The 24,707-nt window shown below is 38.1% G+C and overlaps 1 protein-coding gene across 28 annotated transcripts in view; it reads left to right on the forward strand.

Annotated features, from left to right (window-relative positions):
• Positions 1-13,016, forward strand: part of PICALM (phosphatidylinositol binding clathrin assembly protein) — a 106,580-nt gene extending 93,564 nt beyond the window's left edge. For 17 of the 28 annotated variants that reach the window (XM_059068488.2, XM_059068490.2, XM_059068489.2 and 14 more), the window contains 2 exons: positions 10,291-10,393; positions 11,671-13,016. In XM_059068488.2, coding sequence (XP_058924471.1) covers positions 10,291-10,383 — 93 coding nt within the window. In that variant the 3' untranslated portion in view covers positions 10,384-10,393; positions 11,671-13,016. The remainder of the gene's footprint in view (positions 1-10,290; positions 10,394-11,670) is intronic. The other 11 variants (XM_059068491.2, XM_067038325.1, XM_067038326.1 and 8 more) reach the window with 1 other exon arrangement.
• The last annotated feature ends 11,691 nt before the right edge of the window (positions 13,017-24,707 follow it).

A 24,707-nucleotide genomic window follows, 5' to 3' on the forward strand; every position in this document is an offset into this window, starting at 1 on the left:
GATAATACTTATAACCTTGAAACGTTTTATATGAGGGTTTTTTTTTAATATGGGGAAAAAAAACTTAGTTAAAAAATCTACCTTTAAAAAAATTGCTGGCCCCCTGGCATGTGTTCTTAACACAGATTTTATATCCTGTTTCCTTTTGAAATCCGTGTAACTTTCACTGAAACACCAAAAAAAGTGCAAGAATTTCCAAGTTCTTTAAATGAAAGAGTGATAGAACTCCATTTTTCTAATTATACCAGAAGAGAAGAGAATGAGAACATTAAGCTAATAAGTTTCTAGTTGAGAAATCAAATTGGAAGTGAGTACTTAATTTTAAATATTACTGATTGAGTAAAGCCTGTGAAGGAAGGAAATTGATAACTAGGAAAAGAAAATCAGGTGGCAGTAAAGTGGCTCAAAGAGGCTTTGGTCTTCTTACGCAGTTATTTGAATCAGTTGAAAGTCAGAGTCTTAAATTTTATAATGTTACTTTTAATTCCTGTTCCCCCTTTGTTTTCCATATGTCTTGTCATAAAGTCCCACTAATTGTTCCTCTGCTATTATTAGCTCCACCCTTCTTGCAGTCTATATCCTTTGCCCAAATTGGAACTTTTCTTGCCTTTCTAATTTAATCCATTTTGTAGATACTGGAGTAAACTTTTATAGGCAGCATTTGTATCATCTCCATATTCAAAAATCTGAGGAGACGAATCTAATATAACTGAAATGTAAGGCTTTCCTTCTGTCATAAAAACTACCTCACAAAATCCCCCTCTTTGTAAGAATAATAATGAATAAACAGAATATTCAGCTTCTTCAATTCCCATGCCTTTATAACTCTCGATAAGTATCCAGTATTCTGCTGCTGTTTGTCTTTTCCAGAAGTCTTTTGTCTGTCATAAAGTACATTTACTCTTTACTCATTCTTAGTCATGTCTTGTCCCTTTTCAGTTCTTCTGAGATCTGAAGTTCTTTTCCTTATTCTGCATTATTTTTCTTTATAGAACTTACCACTACTTGACATCTGTTTGTCCATCAGTCTATCCATTGGTCCATTCATCCATCCATCCATCTCATCTAGCAAGAGGCTCCTATATTAGATTGTAACCCTCATAGAGGCAGGCTTATATGTGGCTTGTTTACTTCTGTGTTCATGGTTCCTAAAACAGTGCCTGATTCATAATAGTTTTTGAACATTATTTGTCAAACAAGTGAATTTGGTTGAAAACTTAACCTTTACCATTTCATAACTTAATCTGCTTCTCATTGGTATATCTTTACTTACTTAAAACCATTGTAATAATTTATAGCAGTGTTGAAAATTGGTTTAATTTCATGGCTAATAGACCATAAGTTAAAAGATGACTGTTACCTGAAGAATGAAGACACCTTTAATTTAATGATTGAATATTTTTAATCATTTAAAAATTAAACTATTTATCTTTGAAGTAGGAAAGATTTTCTCCTGCTTTAGTATTTTAATGATTCTTAGCTAGTCCCTTGCATTAACTTTGTCCATCCAATGGTAGTAGTAACCAAAATAATTTTTCTTAATGAATTACCTTTTAATTGTTTTCTCATTGTTTTGCTCTTTTTTCAATAAAAATTCCTTGAGGCAGAGACGTCTCTTTGTACATTGTAAAGTAAATGATAGTTTAAATATAAGTCAGATGCCCTCAAAATAGAATCTTTTAATCAAATCCCAGTTCTCCAGCTCTTGTCAAAAATCTTTTCCTATTCCTTGAAGTATTTCTTTTGGGAGCCATTACTTACCAAAGGCGTAACTTGTAGCTCCTGGTCTCTTGCCTCCTTACCATTGAACCAAGTTAATATTCTTGAGAGTACCTCAACCCTCCCACATATATTTATCATATTACCATTAGTGAGGTATTTCAAACAATGTGTTGTGTGTTCTAAATTATATCTAGATTACTCTTAGTGCTGTGTTAGGGCCTGCTAGTGAGAAAGTAGCTAATACCTTCCACATGACTGTTAGCTCAGACTTTTTGTTCTTTAGGAAATGGTCTTCAGTATAGCTTTAATCTTAAGAGACTACACTGTAGTGTTGAAATTATGCCTCCCTATACACCTATACACTTCTTCTGTTCTGTTCCCATTTTTTGTGCTGGCTTACTCTGTATTTTTTAAGATAATTTTAATATAACTATTAGATGCTTAAAGATGGGTATTATGTTCTTGTGTTTCATGCCTAACGTTTTAGCTTTTTTTTTTTTTAAATGTTTTTACATGAGTGCATCTTTCTAGATGTTTGACTACATGGAAAACACTAGATACCTATGGTTAATGCTTTTTTTTTTCCTCTTCTGTGCTTCCTCATACTATTTGATTGTCTGTTACCATTTACTAATGTGTTTAGGGACTCTTAGCGCCCTCTCACTCATGCTTTGTATAAATCTTACTGGTACTTACTGGTATGTAAATTGAAATGTCCATTGCTGGTCAGTATTTTATAAACTCATCCTGTGTTGCAGTATGCAGCTATTATGTTACTAAGCATGAAGACAGTTAACCTAGTTAGTTTTGCTTTTTTTAAGTTACTGTGACGTGAACTAACATTCTCTTAATGTTTTTAAGACAGTTTAGATGTTGAAGATTTTTGAGGGGGAGCGTTGTGTTTATTATGTTCTTATCACTTATTTATATGAGAAACTCAAACTGATCACTTATCTGTTTTCCCAAAAGCAATATGAAAACCATAGTAGAGTGTGTTACATTTGGGGATTTAATTTTTAAAATAAGCATATTAAAAGTTTTATTGTTTTCTTGATTGGTATTGGGGGCTTTGAGGGTTTTTTTAATGGAGGATGTGGCTAAAGATGTAAAATGGCTGCTGGGTTTTGTTTGTGTTGGACAAATTTAAGTAAGTATGACATCAGTTAAGTGTCTGAAAGGACACAATGGCTAGTTGTGAGTGCTTTTTACCGATCTAAATGGGGACACTGTTGGCTTTGGATATTGGAATAATTCAAGTCTTACCAAAAAAAAAAAAAAGCCTTTTTAATGACTTTCCTGTGTATAAGAACTAATAGCTCTCTTTGCTTTTAGGCTTAGTTTAGTTTTTTTGTTTGTTTGTTTTTTGTTTTTTTTTTACTTTCTTGGTATGTTAACTGTGGGTGTTGGCAGTGCCTCTCTGTCAGCTGATCTGCCCAGCTGCATTTCTGTGAAGGCCTTTTGCCTTGTCAGCAGTGTGTTGTACTCATTCATCCTTGCTTAGTAGAAGATCCCATGAGGGGATTTACTTTGGGAATTGGGATTTAGGACCATAGGTGAGAATATTTCTGCAGTCTCCTGGGCATACCCAAATCAGTCAAAACAAAAATTCGAGGAGTCCCGTCTGCTTACCATTATTGTTAATAAGACAACATGTATGACCAGGCCTTTTCACTGGATTTTTGCTGAGAACATTTTTTTCTAAAAGGTGGAAATCTAATTCTTGTTTTAAACAAAACTTAGAACATATTCATAAAATCTTGGGTGACTGTGAAGTTCTGCAAAATCTTCATAATGAACATCAGTGATTGTGTACAGCACGGTGAATATAGAAAGCACACAGGTGTATTGACTGTCTAACATTTACTAGAGAAGTCCTTTTTAAAAAATTATTTCTCTTAAACTTTTTCTGTGTATTAAAATATAGCCATGGGGGCTTCCCTGGGGGCGCAGTGGTTGCGGGTCCGCCTGCCGATGCAGGGGACACAGGTTCGTGCCCCGGTCTGGGAAGATCCCACATGCCGTGGAGCGGCTAGGCCCGTGAGCCATGGCCGCTGAGCCTGTGCATCCGGAGCCTGTGCTCTGTAACCGGAGAGGCCACAACAGTGAGAGGCCCGCGTACCGCCAAAAAAAAAAAAAAAAATATATATATATATACACACATATACATATACACATATATATACACGTATATATATGTATATATACATACATACGTATATATGTATATATATACATACATATATATGTGTGTGTGTGTGTGTGTGTGTATATATATATATATATAGGTATGAATTCTAGCTGCGTTGAGATTCAGATAGCAAATTTTAGAGAGAAAGCAAAGCACCAGCCTTGGAGTCAGCACATCTGCTTTCGAGTCTGTTCTTAGTGTCCTGGGGTTGCTGTAACAAAGTGTACCACAAACTCGATTTCTTAAAACAACAGGAATTTAATCTCTCACAGTTCTGGAGACTTAAAGTCCAAAAACAAGGTGTCAGTAGGGCCATGCTGCTTCTGAATTCTCTAGAGGGGGATCCTTCCTTGCCGCTTCCAGCTTTTGGTAGCCCCAGTCATTCCTTGACTTAGAGCTGCAGCACTTCAGTCTCTGCCTCTTTCACATGGCGTACTCCTTGTGTCTCTGTCTTCACATGGCCTTTCCCTCTTTTTACAACGACATCAGTCATTGGACTAGGGCCCACCCTGATGACCTTGTCGTAACTTGATTATAACTGCAGAGACCCTATTTCCAAATAAGGTCACATTCATAAATACATTCATGGGGTCAGGGCTTCAACATATCTTTTTAGGGGATACAGTTCAACAGACTCTCAGCTCAACTCCTCACTAACCAGGTGTTTCAGAGAAAGTTGTCTATGTAACTGATGAGCCTCAGTTTCTTTATCTGTAGAATGGTGATTTTACCTTGTGTACTTTATAAGTTTGTTGAAAGGTCCAAATGAAAATATTTGTAATTGACTTAGGAATGTGGATGTTTATGTTTTTTATTGATGATTATAAGGAAGAAAATGTTACAAGGTTGCCCTATTTTCAAAAATTGTTTCTATTCCATGAGGCATCCCTATTCCCAACTTCTGATTTATAATAATACAGTTTATATTTCTTCCCATGTGTTACAAATTATCTTTATTGTAAATATAATAATTCATAGTTCATTATTTTGAAACCTTAATCATGACTCACTATTATCTGATGACATCAGATAAACTCATAGAGAGCCACAGGCTAGGGTGGTCACTGGGGTGTGGGGATGGGGCAGGCTGGGTGAGCACCGTCTGCATTAGGGCCTGAATCATCCATGTGAGGTGTAGACGCTGGACATTGTTTACAGGAACCCGACACACTGCTCTTGAGGACTCAGTCAGCAGCACCTGAATTGGCTCAGCATTTGTGGAGGTGGTGTTACCCTAAAGTACCAAGCTTTATTTTATAGTAATTAAAATCTTTATTTGGTCCATTTTAATATAGTTTATAAGTCTCTTTTTGTGGGGAGGGGCAAACCTCTTTTGAAAATGTCTAAGTCTAAGGAACTCTGTCTTAGACGTTTTTAGTGCAAGCCCAATAGATAAATCAGGTAAAAGCAGGTAGCCTCAAGCTCATATATGGAACACAGTTTGGAAATTTTTTTTAACGAAACAAAAGTGCCATATTTTCAATAAATAGCAAATAAGTGGTGCATTGTAGGCACATGTAATTATTATTTTGTCTCCTTATATACCAGTTGACATAAACCTTACAGCTTCTCATTTTCTTTGGTTATCAAGGGGTAAGAGTCTATCTAATATGAATGAGCAGTGAACATTTTATTCAAATAAGCTTGAGCCAGTTTTCATGATTTCCATCCATCAAATGGAACTTTAAACAGACTTCTTTTACCCTTGCAATTACTTCTGATATACAGAAATGTTTATTTTTGGCTTAGGTCAGTTAATAGTATTTCCTCCCATGAGTTTAGGAAATCTTCTGATCTATTTCCCTCTCTCCAATTTGGTCTTCTTTAACTGTTTGTCAGTTTAGGTTGCCATAATTCTAAGGAGATGACTTAGATGCCATTTTGGAATAATGTCACTCCTATGTTAATAGTTTTAAGTTATGTGGACTCCAGCAGTAGAGAGGTTTAGAAACAACATATATTCAAAGAGAAATCCTCTTAGGTCACTGTCTGGTGCCCCTAAAACAAGATGAAGTAGTGCTTTGAAGGTGACAAGAGTAAGGTTGGTGTAACTTTGTGATGTTATTGATGGGCAGAAGCCCAAGATGGGTTGTGTTAAGCATAAACCCAAGAAGCAGTTATCAAAAGGCACTAGACTCAACGTACAGGACAGGCCCTCTACCTTATGCAGTAGAGAAAGAAGTCCTCTCTTTTAGCCATACTTCACAGAGGCAGCTGAGAATAGCATTATCTTTAGTATAAAATTTTAATATGTTTATATCCCTATGCATCTGGATTCAGTGGTCTGGCCGTGGTCTAACATTATTCACAAACAACATACCATTCTGTGCTCAGTTTTATATATGACATCTCTGTGAAATCATATTAAGTAGAGCTGAGGTTTCTAAAATGCTTCCATTGCACAGCAATATCAGGAAAATATTCTTTAAGCATGTACCCTCAGTGTATTTATATTTATATATCCCTACAACAATATGTTATGTACATTAAATAACATGTAAAAATAGACACTTTTAAAGGGTAAAAATTAATAGGGAAGTTCTAATACTTCTAATATCTGACTTTGGTGACCATTTTTATACAGACCTTGTTTTATCACCAAAAAACATTTTAATTTAGCATGTTATAGAATGCTTATAATACGTGTAAGTCACTGCTAGTTGCTGAACAAGAGACAGGGAGAATATGTTTCTTACATCTGAGGAGCCTAAAGGTGAGTATAATATGGAAGCACAAGTGACTGGTTGATGGTAAAATAAGAACTCTTATAAGAGCAACACAGACAAGACAGAGTGGCTCCTATTATGTAAGACTAGATGAGCGTTTGATTGTAGGTGGTAAGGAAGTTGAACTAATATTTGAGTGACTAACATATGCCAGGGTGCTTTTTGTATATTTTAATCATCAAGACAGCCATTAACGGGGATGTGGGTATGAGGTCTTGATATTCTTAACCTTATTTTACCAAAGAGCCAGGATTAGATTCCTTTCCATCTTTCCATAAAACTGTGCTCTCTCATCCCAGGCAAAGGAAATATACCCATTTTTTCCTAAGATGTTAACTTTGCTTCTTCGACAAAGGCAAAATGAGTCTTTACAGCATTGCTATTTGCTATCCAGGTTTTTGGATGCAAATTCAAATGTAAAGGTGTGGCAAAGGTGCTTCTTCTCTAAGAATTTTAAGCACAGCCAAGTTTGTCCTTAAATACCCAGTCTTTTATTCTCCCGTAAGCTTTCAATTGCACTAGGTTCATTTTCTGAGACTGATGCTGTTTTCCTGTTCTAACATGAAATTTTCTTTCTTTGGTGTTGAATGGGAGTAGAATGAAGGAGTAACCATTTTTATTTATGATCTTTAGTGTACTGATAGAATTCTTTTTAAAAAATTCCTTTATTCGCTGTATGTTTGCTTTTTTGTAGAGTTAACTTATGATTTCTGTACTCTTGTCTTTACTATACTAAACACACACTACAGCCAAAAAAACATCTTTGCTCTGGAGATAAAAACAAAGATTTTTGGTAACATTAGATTTTTTTTTTTTTTTCTATTTCAACATTTTTTTTTTTTTAAAGGTTGATTAGAGTGGTGGCAGGGGTTGAAGGAATGTCAACTGAGAGTTGCCATCCATCATCAGTTACTTGTACATTTTAGTATTTTTATTTATATGCGACTCTTCTTTCACTGCTTCTCAGTATTTCATTTTCCTATAAAATGAGAAGACTTTAAGTATGTCTGTATTAGACTAGTGAGACTGACTGCTTTGTTTAAATGGCATATTTAGTTGTGAGATAAGTCGATTTAATTTGAACAAACTGATAGCTGTACTAATTTTTTAGCTCTGGGAATTTTGGTATAGAGATTGTTACTTGAAATAAATGAGTGAAAGTCTTTTTCTTTTGTTTGGAGTATGTGTGTGTGTGTTGGCATATTTGTAGTAGAATTTTACTGGAATGGTCAGTTACAATTTGTCTTACGCTGGCTTGTAAAATATGGTGATTTTGTAATTAATGATGATCATTGGATTTTTTCTTTTTTTAAATTCCTTATCCTCCAGTACGTAGCAGCCCTACATGTTCTTTAGTCTACTCCCAAGAATTACAAGTAAAGGAGGGTTAACGTGACTTTCTTAGGCTCTTTAAATCCTGCTGCTTCTCACCCACCAGGATCCTGTTGCTCCTTTGTGTACTTTGTTCTTCCTTCTTTCCTTGAGCATTAACTGGACAATTGCAGTATGTTTCCTTTCCTTCTGCTTCCTTATTTACTTGCTGAGCTGAGTACCTTCTCACCAGTTCATGATGTGCCTATGCTTCGGTGCAGGTGCCAGGAAGGGGTGGGGCCAGCTGGTGAAGGGCTGCTCCATGGCTCAGTCCTTGGCACTCTCTGCAGTCAGCCAGTCCAGTCTGGGCCAAGGTTTCATCTGCTTGAAATGAGTGTTGATGATATGAAACTTACTGCAGGGATATTAAGTCTTGTTTTCTCATGTTTTAATTTAGCTACATGTTTTTTATAGGTATAAGACATATGTATGTGTTTATTTTGCCAATTTAACAGAATGGTAGAAGTATTAGTTAGAAACTAGCACTTCTTCCCTCAAGGAAAATTGATCCTCTTCAACATTGTTTTTAATCCTCCAGGACTTTTCTCCCAGTATGCTCACATATGGAAAAGAACAGAATTCTGGTGTTGCCTTTGACCATATTCTTCAGGGGCATTTTCCTCTGAGACTGTCAGGTCTTCAGACTGCTACCCTCATGAAAATTTGATTTAAGAAGATGTTTTAGTGTGGGACTCTCATGGGAGACTGTTGATTTTGGATGCTTATCTATCTGCAGTAAGCAGGGGGTTTGTGGTGTTGTTTTTTAACTTCAAATGAAAAAGAAAACATGTTTTGCAGAAAAACCCAGTTAATCTTAAACTCCCTCCAGCTCAGGGATCATTTAAAATCATTTCACTTCTGAATGGTCATCCTGGTTGGTCTGAAAGGTGAGGAGGAAGTGTCTTTCCAATTAAGTTGCACCTTATTCTGTCTCGGCACGGATGATACTTGAATCTCTAAACCCAGACCTGCTGTCCTGTCCTCCCATCTGTAGCTGCTTGTGTAATTCCATCAACTCTTCCATTGTCTCTTCCCATTGTCTTTGAACATTTATTTCTGAGAACAAGGTATGGATTAAGAAAATGACTCAACCACTAATATAACTGAAGATTATTTCTAAACCTGTAAATTAATCTTGGCATCCAAAACAACAAATTGCATATGCTTGTGGTGTAATATTCGTTGACAACTCATTGGCTCTTCATTCTCTATAGTGCTTTTCTTAAGAAAATAAAAAGGTAGAAATGAGATCACTTTGACCCAGCAAAGACAGATTTTGAGCCTTGAAATCCTTTATAGGAATTCGAATGTTGAGGTATGAATTGAAACTATTTCTGCTTAGTCTTAACTTTGATTTAATGCTCAGTTGAGCATTCCTGTGCTTGCATGCCTCTGCAATCTGATGCAGGAGGAGGAAAAAATTAAAAGTTTGTTCCAAACTAAAATGGCTCATATTTGGTTTAAAATACTCTTAAAGTAGGCTTGGTGAAGGAGATACATATATGAAATGAACATCTTGGTACTTTAGGGATACTAAAGATATGTTATGGAGTTCAACAGTCTGCTTGCCTTACTGTATATTCAAATTAAACAACAGGAGCAAATTCCAAGAACTGAATGTATTCTAACAGGAAGCTGAACCAAAGATCTTAATTAAGTATTCCATGTATTCAGGGCAGTATACGGGGTAGTTGGACCAGATAACCTCTAAGCTCCTCCTACCTCCCAGAGTATAAGCATCAGCTGTGGCATGTCCAGATAAACAGGCAGGAGGCAACTCCATGTCAAAAAAGTGTGTACACTGGGAACAGGACTTTCCACATCTTATGAGGAAGGAAGGAAAGGGTATTGCAGCTAGATGTGTTGGGTCTGGACTGAGGTCAGATTTGACACAGCGTTTGACAGACAGGACACAGGAAGCCATCTTCTGTGGCTCACAATTAGACTGTGGTTCCCGTCTTCCCCTCTCCCACACACACATACAATAAAAGTCTTAACCATGGGTCAGCTTATTTCGACCTTTTCGGGTAAAAGACTTTATTCCTTTGGAATTCAGAAACAATAATTTGTTTTCTGAAAAACACATGTCATTGGATACCCTTTAACTCGACTTGTGACTGAAACTTTTGTTTTAATAATTCCCCTTTCTGCAAGGGCTGCCATTATATTTATTAAAGATGACAAAACAAAAACCACTTCTTCTTTCATTACATTTTCTGCTTTCATGTTCTGTCATTCTGAGATCTTTTTTTCTTTCCCTCTCTCTGTCTTCTTTTCCCCTAGCTGTCGGCAGCATCCAGCCCCTCCAGTCACAGTCCTCACAGAGCTTCAGGAAAGGACCCTTTTGCAGAGCTCTCTTTGGAGGATTTCTTATAAATCACTTTAGGTATTGCTGCTTGTTGGGGGAGATGGGGACTTAAATATCATTACTTTTAAAAAGTACCAAACATTAAGCACAATTTACTCTTCTCCTTTGTTTCTTTAAAGGACTCTAGGTTCCCTCTCTTCCTCCTCCTCCTCTGTTCTTTAGGTGAAGAATAGGTCAAGACAGGGCATAAGGACAAAGAACTTTTGGAAAATATCTTTAACATTATTAGAAGATGTGAAATCAAAGGACCATCTCACATATGTACATATAAGCATCCACTGTGCACAGCAGATGGATGAGCTCAAACACCGCCCGTTAAAAACTGGGTGTTTTATTCAGTCTTAAAAGATTTATAGAGAACAACACAATTTTACACACTGGATTCAAGCTTTATTAGGAGCATCTTTAGTTTTAATATGATGGCCAGGATTCATTGTGAAGAATTCATTTTAACAATTTCTTTAAAGGGTTATATTTTTATGTATGCCTTTTTCATTTTAAAATTGTAGTATTTTCCAAAAAAACAGCTTATATATTTTTTTAAATTAAAGGCAAGTGAATACTCAATGCCCTTTTTGATAGAAAGATTCTGCTTTTGATCCACACTGCCTCTTTTCCTGGAAGACAATGTCATTTGTTCTTCTTGATGCCGTAACCCCCAGTGTAGATACACCTTCTGGATCTTTGAGAGTTTGTACTCTTCTGATTTAACAACAGTTTATTAGCACATCTATTTCAGTAATGTCTTTGGATGAGCAGTTTAAAGGATAAAGATATCATGAGTGAAATATCTGAGTGACTAGTTACTAGACACCCTATTGAAAAGTATTCTTTTGTAGATCTTTCAGATTTTGACTTATATTAGAAATTTTTAGTAAACATAATATTACCATTCCCTTAATTATCTCTGATTTTATTATAATATTTGGAAATAATATTTCAAATTTTGCTTGTTGCCTAAATGAGATTTTTATGTGGAATATTTGTGTTCATGGAGAGATTTTCTGAACTTGTCATGGAAAAATCATTCATTCATCTTCTTTCTTCCGATATCCCTTGGTTTTTAGTAATTAGAAAGATATTTGGAAGTTCCTGTAATTATGCTTCAAATGTTGAGTTCTGGCTCATGATAAGCTGATAATACTGATGACTTCGTTTTGTAATCAGGGTTTGTGATAAGCATGCCATGAACACTACCAGGCAAGTTGAATAGTAAGAGGCACAAAGCATTTTTACTTATGAGAAAGTATCCTACAATGCAGTGAATTAACTTACACTCTTTTTTTCCCCCCCAGATACAGTTTATGTAACTAGATGGAAGAGAATGGAATTATTCCAAAAAGACAAGTGCTCAAGCAGCAAATACTTACTTCCAGCAAAATCCAAACTGCTGTCTCTTAAACTCTCATTAGAATGCTACAGTAACCCAATGAAGGCCCATGAAGGAAATTGGGACTAGTCTATACGAGAACGTATCAATACAGTTTATAAAGCCAAGAATTGCCATGAATTCAGACTGTCTTTTTGGTGACTAATTCTTCAGTTCTTTCATCTCCAATTAATACCCATAATCAGTAACCTACCAAGAAAAGCCCTTATTTGGAAAGAGTGAAATTTGTATTTGGAAAAGCTGCCTGGAGAGAAGAGCTGTGTCCTTTACTGTAATGCAACAGGACTCTTTTGGGGGGGATCAAATCATAATTCTTAATTATGCAGTATCTTTCTTTTCTCCAGTCCTCACAGATACAGAAACAGTAACTAAAATTAACTTTTCTTTTTAAAAAATTATATATTCAGTTTGCAGTAGACATTCCTTAAGTATTTGTATTTATTTATGATTATCAATTTACATAACATTAATATTGTATCAAACCTCCTTATGAAAATGAGTATGGATGTACACAGTATGTTTGATTTTTATCCATAAGAATGAATCTGATTCAGAATGCTTTTCAGCTGACATAAAGAGCACTAAATATTTTAAGGCAAGTCCATAGGTCTGAATCGCTTAAGAATTCTCAGTTTCTATGGGATTTAGGGAAGCATTATAAATGCATTAATCCTTATAGTCAATTCTGTACCTAGGATTTTGCAAGGGAACAGTTCACAGAACTGGGAAAAGCACTACATTTTAAATTCAGCATTAGTGCATTGGGAAGGAACTTTACTGCTTTGTGCTTGGCATGTCATTATTTTCGATTTGACATTAGGGCCTTTCCAAAATGAATGTGAGGAATTGCTTTCACTTCAAGACTTTCCTTCTTTTCAGTAAAACTCTAGGAGGTGTTATGGGGGGAGGGGAGGGGACAAAATCCTTGAACCTTTTATTTGGCTCATGCCATGTTATGATCATGTACCTTTTAAATAAGGGGAAATAGTATCTTTAAAGTTAATGTCTAGCCAAGAGTTTAGTTAACAAAGAATTAAGCTGCACTGTTGATCGGTGCTTTGTGTAAATACATCTTAACATTTGGGTTGAGAGGGGCCTTAAGAAGGACAGTTTGTTGTAGGAAAGCAATTCTGTACATGAGTTAAGCATACTTGTTGCATTGTCTCTGCAGATTCTATTTTTGTTTACAATATTAAAATGTATGTTAGCAAAAATGGGTGGATTTTCAAATAAAATGCAGCTTCCACAAAACTTTTGTTATGGTATTCTGGTCTGAGGCACATTTACTTTTTTCCTCTTTTCTTTATCATTGGTATTATTATTTTTTGCTAATAAAAGTATATCCAAGTGATTATATTTGATGATTTAATAAAATGTAAAATTTATTTCTCTTTTAACTTCCAAAAAGCTTGATCTTGGTACTTTTTGTTACCTTCTAGACACTGATAAACTGAACTGCTTATTAAAACTGTTCATTTTTGTCTTTTGATCAGATGCCTTCGGTCAGGTAAGTTTAAGGGAGAAAATGCTTTGAATTTGACATATTGATGCATGTGATTATGTCTGCCAAAGAAACCTCTGACTGTATCGTGTTTCATGTTGAATAGTAAGTAGGATTCAGAGTACATGATAGAGGGACTAAAAGCTTTGCATTGATAAATGTCTGCATACTATTTGCCATGGTTGGAAAAAATAGTCTTTAACCAATATACTTTGTTAATTTTACCACTTTTTAAGTTTCACTATTATTAAACCATTTTCATACAGACTGGAAAATGTACTTTTGTAAGTTAACTTCCTTAACATCATCACAGATTTTGATTTGTCTCTCCTGGTGGTGTTTGAGTGGATGTTATATTTGAGGTCTATGGCTTGTTCCTTTTATACTACATTTTTTTTTCCAACATATTCAAGTTTGTGAAATCCTTCATAAACATTTCCATCTTATTGTTCAAACTTCTGGACTTTTTGGATTAGTATTATCCACATTTTGCCATTTTACAGATTGGAATAAGGAACTTGCTCAGGTTGACAAACTAACAGACATTGGAGTCAGGTCTTTGTATCATGGTCCATTGTTCTGTCTGTGCATAAACTGAAAAGGGAATTATTTCCCTCTGTGGTCTCGCCTGATGACCACTCTCTACTCTCAGATGGTCTTCTCCTATGAAACATACTTACCACCTCCTGCTCTGATGTCCAGACATCATTGACAGGGAAAAACACAAAACACATGAGCATGTTAACTTTAATCAAAATGTAACAGGTGAAGTAAGTCAGCTGTTGAATACATAAAAAAATACATAACTAAATCAGGTTATAAACCTGTATATGCCCTCACCATCTTACTACCCAGCTAACAAGTTGGTAGTGGCTGCAGAAAGAGATGAAGATTGTTAGCAGAGGGCAGCTAACCCATCCCAGATCATTTGCAAGATTTTTTCTTTTAACATCTCATTATTATTGTTCATTATATTTTTTAAGATATACTTTTCTTAACCATTGACTGTGAGAGTCCATATTTAGAAAGAGGCCTTATGTTAGAGCAGGAATCTTTTACTTCTCCACGAGCCAACAAAACATTACCCCTGGAAAGCAGGCCTTTATGGGATAAGTTTCTCCTTGAACTAAAGTAATTCCAAGGCTCTTCTCCTGTTTATTGTCACTAATAAACATGTTTCCAAATTCTTGAGAATTCAGAGTACTGATGTAAATGCTTATTCTCCAGCACTCAATTGAGAAAAACAGAATCTCTGTATTCAGGAGAGGGTGGCTCCTGTGTGTTCAGCAGTGGCTAGCTCACAGTATATGGAAAGGCCACAGCATTCAGCCAGGTGAACTTAATCTATCTTATCCTCGAGAAAAGATGGCTCCACAGCTTCCGTCAGTGGCCTTTGCATCTAGCTTAGATCTTTGTTCTGTCAACATTTGCTACCTTCCGTGGGTCTGACTACACCTAGAATTCTGCAGTCTGAATAGGCTCTGAATGGAATGGCTGCAGTATCATCTTCCATGCGGTCTCTCTCAGAAAACCTCAAGCTGATTCCTTGCTTTTACTAAGAAGTGGCATTCTTTGTAGTGTGTCACCAACCAGAAATGTTTTCTAAGTCTCTAGCTAGTATTTTAGTTTAATTTTGCTATAAGTACTTAGGAAATGTCCCCTTTGTTACTGATGTAGCATGCAGGTGTAGTTTTTTTGCTGTATGAAACTACCCACATTGTCAAAAGTTAAGGTCTTTCTGTGGTGTTACTATTGGGGCAGGTGTGACCATTCTGAGACAGAGTAGGTTACTCTGGGTTTAGGCATACACCTAGAAGGAGAGAAAAGCAAGGAGAAAGCTTTATGGAAACTTCACTTCCTAATAAGTTCTCATTCCAAAGAGCTTTTCCTTTATCTGCTACAAAAGCTAATTCCAAAGTTGGTTTTGAAATAAAAGTCTCTGTGAGAATCACCTGGGGAGCTAAACCTCAACCTGTCTGAGCCTTCTGCAGTCAGGCGCCTGCCCGTCTGCCTTGATCCTGGGCACTTGGCAGCTGTCCTGTACTCTTGATAAATAAGCGCTGGGTTAGTGTGACCTTGTCTTGGAGTGAAGGCAAAGAAATATCAGAAGAGAAGTAAGCAGCCCCCTCTCTCCTTCATGAACCTGGACTCCAGGGTCTGCACTTATGTGCAGAACTTGCAGTTGATTTGCTTGACATTTCAAGAACACTTCAAATGGAAGTATCAAGCACACTGCACTGGCACTGCCATCTAGTTCAGTGGCGTCCTAAAAGGCAGTGAAATCTGCATTTCTCTCATCATTTTTGTCCTGAAGTAGGGAGGCAACTGAAAAGCTCTTCACTTCTGTGTGATTACTCATTGATGGCAGATGTCATGTACCTGGAGGAGGCAGAGGCATTGCTGTAGGAGAGGAAAGACTCAGGGAGAGATCCCAAGGAGCCCAGCCAGCAGTCTTCAGAGGCAGATGCAGGAATGGCCGCGCCAGTGTTTGCTGCTCATAACAGCTATTGCTAGGAGCTGACCTTTTGACAGCTATATTGAAATGTAGAATTTGGAATTCATGGTGGACAGAATTTGTATCACTATGGGTCCAAAGTACAAATCAAGAAATGACAGTTTGCTTCATCCGATAAAGGTACGATAAACTGGTGTCATATTGACGTAAAAGGAAGACAAACAAAATAGCATAATGTGAAATGATAGAAAGTACATATTATAGACTCTGTCCCTGGTTCCTGGCACAGAGCTCCTAAAATCCCTATTATTTCCAAAGTGATAGGTGAGCACTAAGAGCATCTTTTGGTCTTTGACCCTAGTTCCTGACGCAAAGTTTATAAATCCCTTGGAATTTCCTGGGTGATAGGAGTGTATTTTGTTCTAATGGGGCGACTCTTGATAGGTTCCTGGATAGCTTCAGGATGGGGGCCGGTCAAAGACCAAGAGAAGTTTAGAAGCTTGGAACTTGGCAGCCGCAACCTCATCCTCCATGAAGGGGGAGGGGGCTAGAGACAGAGTTAATGATCAGTTGTGCCCTTGTGAATGAAGCCTCCATAAAAATGATAATATTGGGCTTCCCTGGTGGCGCAGTGGTTGAGAGTCCACCTGCCGATGCAGGGGATACGAGTTCGTGCCGCGGTCCAGGAGGATCCCACGTGCCGCGGAGCGGCTGGGCCCGTGAGCCATGGCCGCTGAGCCTGCGCGTCCGGGGCCTGTGCTCCGCAACGGGAGAGGCCACAATAGTGAGAGGCCCGCATACTGCAAAAAAAAAAAAAAAAAAAAAAAAAAAAGATAATATTAAGGAGTTTAGAGAGCTTCCAGGTTGTGAACATATCCATGTGCCAGGAGAGTGGTGCACCCCGACTGCATGGGGACAGAAGCTCCTGCATTCGGGACTCTTCCAGACTTTACCCTATGTGTCTCTTCATCTGGCTGTCCATCTGTATCCTTGGTCATATCCTTTATTATACAATAAACTGGTAAGGTTTAAGTGTTTTCCCAGATTCTGTGAGCCATTCTAGCAAATTATTAAAACAAGGGGACCGGTCGCAGGAGCCCTGATTTATAGCTGATCAGTCAGGAGTACAGGTGACAACCTGGACTTGTAATTGGCCTCTGAAGTCGGGTGGGGGGAGGCAATCTTGTGGGACTGAGCCCATAACCTATGGGGTTTGTGCTAAAATTGGTGTGGAAAACCCACACATCTGGTGTATATTGTGTGAGTAAAGGAGAAACACAAGTGTTTTTCTCATACAAATAATAAACCTAATAACTGAGGTGTTTCTGTGATTGAGATGGCATTTCAAAAGTATTTATATAAGCCAGTTTGACTAGCATCATCTATCTATTTGGGGGAGGGGGATGGAATTCCCTCCAACATAAATTCCAAGTGAGTTAAGTATAAATGTAAGGAACTATAAAGATGAAGGAAAATACAGGTGACTATCTCAGTCAAATAGAAAAAGGGGAAGGATATGATTAAAAAAACAGTTCACCAAAGATGAAAATACTAATGACCAATGAAAAGAGTTTAGTAGAAACTGAAAAATTCAAATGAAAACAACAGTGCTTTCCAAGTGTAAGGCTGTTCTGAGTGGTTTTGGACGGATTGTTCATTTAATCAAGTCTGTGAAGGAGGCACCTTTGTTATACCTATTTTATAGATAAGGGTACAGGCCTAGCGGCTGGGGTAAACTGTGTGATCCTTAACAGCTAAGTGGTTGAGCTGCAGTCCTGAGCCCATATGGTCTGGCTCCAGGTCTGCCATAACCACTGTGCTGTATACTCTTATGGAGGATGCCATTTTGCCTGTCAAACGGCATCTGTGTGTATAACAGCATGGGCAAGAGTACACAGAGTTTGATAATCTAAAGCTGAAGTGAGTATAAACCAGTACACTTTTTTTTTTTTTCTTTTGGTGATATGTTGTCAGAAGACTTGAGAGTTCTTACCCTTCACCCAGCAATTATACTTTTAGAAAATGTACCCAGGTGAATAACCTGGGTGTCGGGTTTTAGCTAGGGGACTTCAATTGCTGTATAGCACATAAGTTTAAAAATAGGAATTGTTCATATCAGAGACTAAGAGGTCAGATTAATGGAATGTATTCCTCCCTGAAGCCACGCCCACCCCATCCCTGCAACACAAAGCAGCATGAGTCTCATGGATTAGTTTATGTCAGCAGATAGTAGACAATTAGAGACTCAGATCTTTACTGTTATCATTGCAGATTAGAAGCCAGTGTACACTACCGCAAGCTCTGCCAGTTCCCAAGCCAACCAAAGGTAAGAGATGTTTTCAACCCTCAGGGAAGGGTTGGTCTGCTGACAATGAGGTGGAGGGAAGGAGTCTCCACTGAAGACAGGAGGAATACTGGTCTGAATGCTTAGGAGAACAAGATTCCCTGCCGGTTACTAAGTAGAGAAGAGGGTCTCCCACTCATCGGCAGGAGTTCTACTTTCATATGAAATTTAGAAGGTAAGTGGAACTCCCCAGGAAACTTGTCCTGTGTTATGGGAAACTACAGGACCCAAAGGCATTTTTAGTTTCACAATTAACAAGCAGCTTCTCAGGCATAGTTTCTCAATCGCAAGCCTTACCATACATGTTTCACAAAGTTTCCACACTTGACACTTTTCTCCTCAATTTGTAGCTTCCAGAGAAGGGTGGGGATTATCCATCACATGCTGATTCATCTGTCTGGTTGGCTCCAGCCCCTGCCCTTCAATCCTGCACTATAACTGCTGGAATCCTTCAGTGTGCTTGTGTGGCTCAATGCTCATCAAGTATTCAAGGTCTACAACAGTTTCAAACTTTCTCATACCTCCATTCTAGGTCCTTCTGCTCAGACATTTTCTCTTCACTGAATAGAACTCAAGTTTTCTGCCCCTTTGCATCTATATGTTTAACCTATTTTCACTGTACAAATCCTGTCACTCCTGGGAGGGAAAACTAGCAACCATCATTTTTAGGGGCACTGTAAATTAGTCCTTTCAGAAAGCCATAAAAATATTTGTATCCTTTGCCCTCTTATCCCACTTCCGGAAATCTAAAGAAATTAACCCAAAGTATGGAAAATATGTGGAAGAATACATCACAGTGATCAAGATTACCAAAGGAACAACTGTGTGGAGTAAGGATAAGTTCAGTGATGAGTCCCAGAGAATATTTCCATTAAAGGGTAGTGAAGAATTAATGGAGACCAGGAAAGAACAGTCAACTAGAGAATAACCAATAAAGAGATGTCAAGGACATAGTTGAAGTCAGGAATAGTCAACTCAAGTGAAATAAAGCCTCAAACTTGCCCATTGGACTGAGCAGGTAGTAATTTAAACCCTACCCCTAACTATACCCAGGCATTGCTGGGACAGAAGACATTACATGGAATTGAGGAGGTGGGAAGAATGTAGAGGTATCAAGAAGCTTGGTTATGAACTAAAAAAGGTAAAGGACAGTAAGAGGGCATACAGGCCAAGGAAGAGTTTTCTTTAAGATGAAAGTAAATTTACTTTGTTCATCCACTTGACACTTTGAGAGCCTTCTATGAGCCAGTAGTTTTAGGTATGAGAAACAATAAACAAGGGTTTTGTGGACTGTGACCTGGCACCAAGCTCAGCACATGAGTCTCCTCCCGGCTCGGGAGAGGGATGCTATTTATTCAGTTTGGGAGAGGAGGGAAAGTATTTCTGACCCTGATGCCAATAGCTTGGGTGGTTTTCAAAGCAGGATCACAAGAGATGTAGGGGAGAAATGGTAATCTGCACAGTGTCTACCTGGCCACCCTCACCCCCTGCTGCCACTGCTTCCTGCCAGTCATTTGAATAAACGTGTTTCTACAGAAAAAAAAAAGTTTTGCTTTTATGGAGTGTATTTTCTTGGGAGAATAGTCAATGGACAGATTTCATGACACGATGAGTACTCTGAAAAAAAGGGTGAAGGGATAGACTGATATGATCAGAGTATGGTGCTACTTTCTATAAGTTATCAAGGAAGACCTCTGATGAGATGACCTTTGAGCAAAGACAAATGAAGTGAGGAAGCAAGATGGTAAGATGTGGTGACTGGCTGCCCTCTACATACACAGGCAGAGGAGAGACCAAAGATCCTAAAAGAGACTATGCTTATCTTCTCTGAGCAGCATCAAGGATACCAGGAAGGCTTGAGCAGAGTGGGTGAGAGGGAGCTTGGTGGGAGCAGAGGTCAGAGAGGTGGCAGTGGGCCAGGGCTTTCTAGGTCATGCTGAGGTTTGGATTTCATTCTGAGCTGCGATGCCACTGCAGACGTTGAGCAGAGGATTCTTTAAGAACTTTTGTTGGCAAAAAGGTCACTGTGGCTGCTGTACTGAGAGACAAAAGAAGGAAATGGCAAATCAGTCAGGAGACAATTGTAATAGTCCTTAAGTATGAGCAAAACTTAGGCCCTGTGAGGAGTAGCAGGAAGAGCTGACCAAAGATAAGACACAAACAGTAGAAGGAGCATTTACTGAAGGTTGACCAAGGTGACAGGAGACTTCTGACCTCCCCGCATCCCACAGGCACACTGAATGTACAGCTACACATGGAGCAATTACGTGTATAGGAAATCTAGTCATAGCTGAGCAACCGTTACACATCAAGTGAATGAGAACACAAATACCCGCATCAAAACACGTAGGTAAGGCTGAGACACACTTTCACCATAAACTCCACCCCAGCACAGCACCAGACAATTGGGAGGGAACGTCCAGTTCCAGCTTTTCCCTAAGGAGTGAAGGGTTTGGATCCCACATTTAGCACCTCAACTTTCAAGACTTCCACATAAAGGATGGGCCCCCAAAACACCAACAAGGCTTGCATTTATGAGACCCACAGCACTGGCTATTTATGAGGTGGCTTCACTGGTGAATTCTATCAAACATATAACGAATCAATACCAACACTTCTCAAACTCTTCCAAAAAATAAAAGAGGAGAGAATACTTCCAAACTTTTTTTGAGGCCATCTTTATCCTGATAATAAAACTGGGCAAGGTCACTACAAGAAAAGTAGAAGCCAATATGGCTGATGAACATAGATGTAAAACTTCAATGGAATATTGCTAATCAAATTTAAACAACTATGGATCATGTAGTACTGTAGTATATATTGACTAAGAAAGTACATATAAATGTTTTCCAGTGGTCAACTGTATTTAGGAATATATTTAACCAAGGAGGTTAAAGGTCTATACACTGAAAACTATAAGACTGATGAAATTGAAGAAGACATAAATGGAGAGCTATTCTGTACTCATGCATTAGAAGAATTAATATTATTAAAATGTCCACACTACCCAAAGCACTCTACCAATTCCATGCTACCTAGCCCTATCCAATAGCATTTTTCACAGAAATAGGAAAAACAGTCCTAAAATTTGTATGGAATCGCAAAAGATGCTGAATAGTCAAAGCAATCTTGAGAAAGAGCAACAAAGCTGGAGGTATCATGCTTCCTGACTTCAAACTACATTACAAAGCTATAGTCATCAAAACAGTATGGTATTAGCATAAAAACAGACATATAGATCAGTGGAACAGAATATAGAGCCCAGAAACAAACCCCGGCATATATGGTCAATTTTCAATATAGGAGCGGAAAATATACAATGGGGAAAGGATAGTCTCTTCAATACCTGATGTGAGGAAAACTGGATTGCCACATGCAAAAGAATAAAAGTGGACCCCTATCTTATACCATATACAAAAATCAACTCAATTAAAGGCTTAAATGTAAGACCTGAGCTTGGAAAACCTCTAGAAGAAAACGGGGTAAGCTCCTCACCATTGGTCTTAGCAATTATTTTTTGGATTTGACCCCAAAAGCAAAAATAAAAAAGTGGGATTACATCAACTAAAAAGCTTTTGTGCAGCAAAAGAAACTAAACAAAATGAAAAGAAAAGGCAGCTAATGAGCAAGAGAAGATATTTGCAAATGATACATCTGATAAGGGGTTAATATCCAAAATATATAAAGAAGTCATAAACTCAACATCAAATAAAAAACAGTTTAAAAATGGGCAGAAGGCCTGAATAATTATTTTCCCAAAGAAGAAATACAGATGGCCAACAGGTACATGAAAAGGTACTCAGCATCACTAATCATCAGGGAAATGAAACTTAAAACCACAATGAGATATCACCTCACACCTGTGAAGCTATTAGGATGGCTATTATCAACAAGACAAGAGATGACAAATACTGGTGAGGATTTGGAGAGAAGAAACCCTAGTGCACTGTTGATTGGAATGTAAGCTAGTACAGCCACTATGGAAAACAGTATGGAAGTTCCTCAAGAAGTTAAAAATAGAACATGATCCAGCAATCCTACTTCTGGGTGTACATCCAAAGGAAACAGCACCATTATCTCAGAGACAACTGTACTCTTATGTTCACTGCAGCATTATTCACTACAGCCAAGGTATGGAAACAACCTAAGTGTCTGTTAACAGATGAACTGATAAAAAAAATTGTGATAAATATACACACACAATGAAATATTCCATCTTTAAGAAGAAGGAAAGGGCTTCCCTGGTGGCGCAGTGGTTGGGAGTCCGCCTGCCAATGCAGGAGACACGGGTTCGTGCCCTGGTCCGGGAAGATCCCACATGCCGCGGAGAAACTAAGCCCGTGAGCCATGGCCGCTAGGCCTGCGCATCCGGAGCCTGTGCTCCGCAACGGGAGAGGCCACAACAGTGAGAGGCCCGCATACCGCAAAAAAAAAAAAAAAAAAAAAAAAAAGGAAATCCTGTCATTTATGACAAAATAGATGGAACTGTAGGGCATTATGCTAAGTGAAATAAGCCAGAAAAAGCAAAACAATTACTGTATGCTATCACTTATATGTGGAATTAAAAAAAAAAAAGAAACAAAGAAAATTGGTTTCCAGGAGCTGGAGGGTGGGGGAAATAGGGAGAGGTTAGTAAAAGGGTACAAAGTTTTAGTTATAAAAAGAATAAGGTCTGAGGATCTAATGAATAGCATGGTAACTATAGTTGATAACGCTATATTGTGTAATTGAAATTTACTAAGAGAGTAGAATTTAAATGTTCTCACCCTGCCCCCCACCAAAGGTAAGAATGTGAGGTGATGGATGTGTTAATTAATTTTATGGCAGGAATACTTTCACAATGTATACGTGTATCAAATCATCACGTTATACACTGTAAATACCTGAAAATTTTGTCAATTATATCTCAATAGAGCTTGAAAAAAAAGAATGTACTAACAGCATTAATTACTTAGAAGGAGTTAAGGAAGTTTTAAAAAAGAGAGGAGATAGGCTGAAAAATCAGCGGGAGGAAGGGGAAAGCTGAGTGGTCCGGAGTGGAGGTGAGATGGGCTGGGAGATGGAAGAAAGGCAAATTGAGAGCCTGGAATACAGGTGTATACGGAGGACAATGTGAAGAAAATGCTCCTTTTTTGAAGAGCATTCTCTTTCCCTTCTGAAAGCATTTCCATCATTGAGGAAAGCACCTGCTGCTTGATGAGAAAATGCAGCATAGCTGTAACAGTGTGGACTCTGCAGCCTTGCTATGGGGTTAAACCCTAGTTTGGGCAAGTTACATATGCTCCCTGTGCCTCAGTTTCGTCTATAAAATGGTACAATAGTGCCTACCTCATAGGGCCAATGTAGTCAATGAATTAATAAATGGAAGCATTTTAAAACAGCCTGGCACATGATAGAAGTTCAATACATAGTTACTATGCTTACTGGAATGTGGAATAGCTTGTGGTTAAGAGCCTAGATTCTGGAGACAAAACACCTGTGTTCAAATCCTGACTGTCTCTTACTAGCTGGGAGGCTTTGGGAAAGTTACTAAATTTCCCTCTGCCTGTTTATTTATCTGTGAAATGAGAATGATTAGAGACCCTACCTCATAGGATTATAAGAAGGATCAACTAGGTTAATGTAAGTAAAGTGCGTTTAATAAGTGCATTTAAGTGTTTGCCATTATTAGTGTTACTAAAGAAACTTTGAAAATATCAGTCTTTGTATTTATCCAACCTGCTCTGTTTGCATAGTTGATGTCAGCGCAGTGCTGGTGGAGGGTCCGTGAGCTGCTTCCAAAGCAGAACCCCGAGCCCCTGACTCCACATGACCTCAAGCAGGAGTCCTGGGTGCTGAGGCAGCTTCAGCAATACTGTAGTTTGGTGTGACAGAACACTTTTGAAAACAGCAAGCCCGACAAATCTAAGTATACTTAGGTCGGCAGTTTTAGATGCCCTCAGATAAAGCAGAATACTTTCTAAAGTAGTTTGAGCCCTTTTTAAAATTTATAACAGAGAGTAGATACCACAAAGACTTATTTAGTGTCCTGGAGACTACATTTTACTATTGAAAACATTGACTTCAGTGAGATTAATATTCATGTCAGTCTCTGTTTTAGGATTAGGTTTGGCTGTGTGTAACAGAAAGTTCACACTAACAATGATTCAAACAAGACAGAAGTTTACTTTCTCTCGTGAAAGTCTGAGTGGGCACGGCAGCTTTGCAGGGTTGTTAGGTGTCCACTTTTAGGTGTTGGGTGTCTGTCTTGCTGTTCCACGGGCCTTAAGGTGTTCCTCTTGTCACACAGTCCACTGTGGCTGAGCAGCAGAACTACATTCCAAGCAGCAGGATGAAAGGAGGGGGGAGAAGGGGAGGGAAAGGGATGACCCAGAAATTGTGCACAACTTTTATTCACCTTCCATTGGCCAGAACTTTGTCACGTGGCTGCAAGGGAAGCTGGGAAACAGACTTTAATTGGGGTGACCGTATTCTCAACTCAACAACTAAATGAATGTATTATTGAAACGGGGAGAATAGATTTGAAGGAAAACTAGCAGCTGCTATCGTAGTCATACATTTTTTATTAAAAGAATTGCTAATTTCTTGAACCTTTTCTGCTCAATGACTTCAAAACCCTACCATGTCACATATTGTAACTTG

The sequence above is a fragment of the Kogia breviceps genome, chromosome 7 (genome assembly GCF_026419965.1).
Source record: "Kogia breviceps isolate mKogBre1 chromosome 7, mKogBre1 haplotype 1, whole genome shotgun sequence".
Taxonomy (NCBI): Eukaryota; Metazoa; Chordata; class Mammalia; order Artiodactyla; family Physeteridae; genus Kogia; species Kogia breviceps.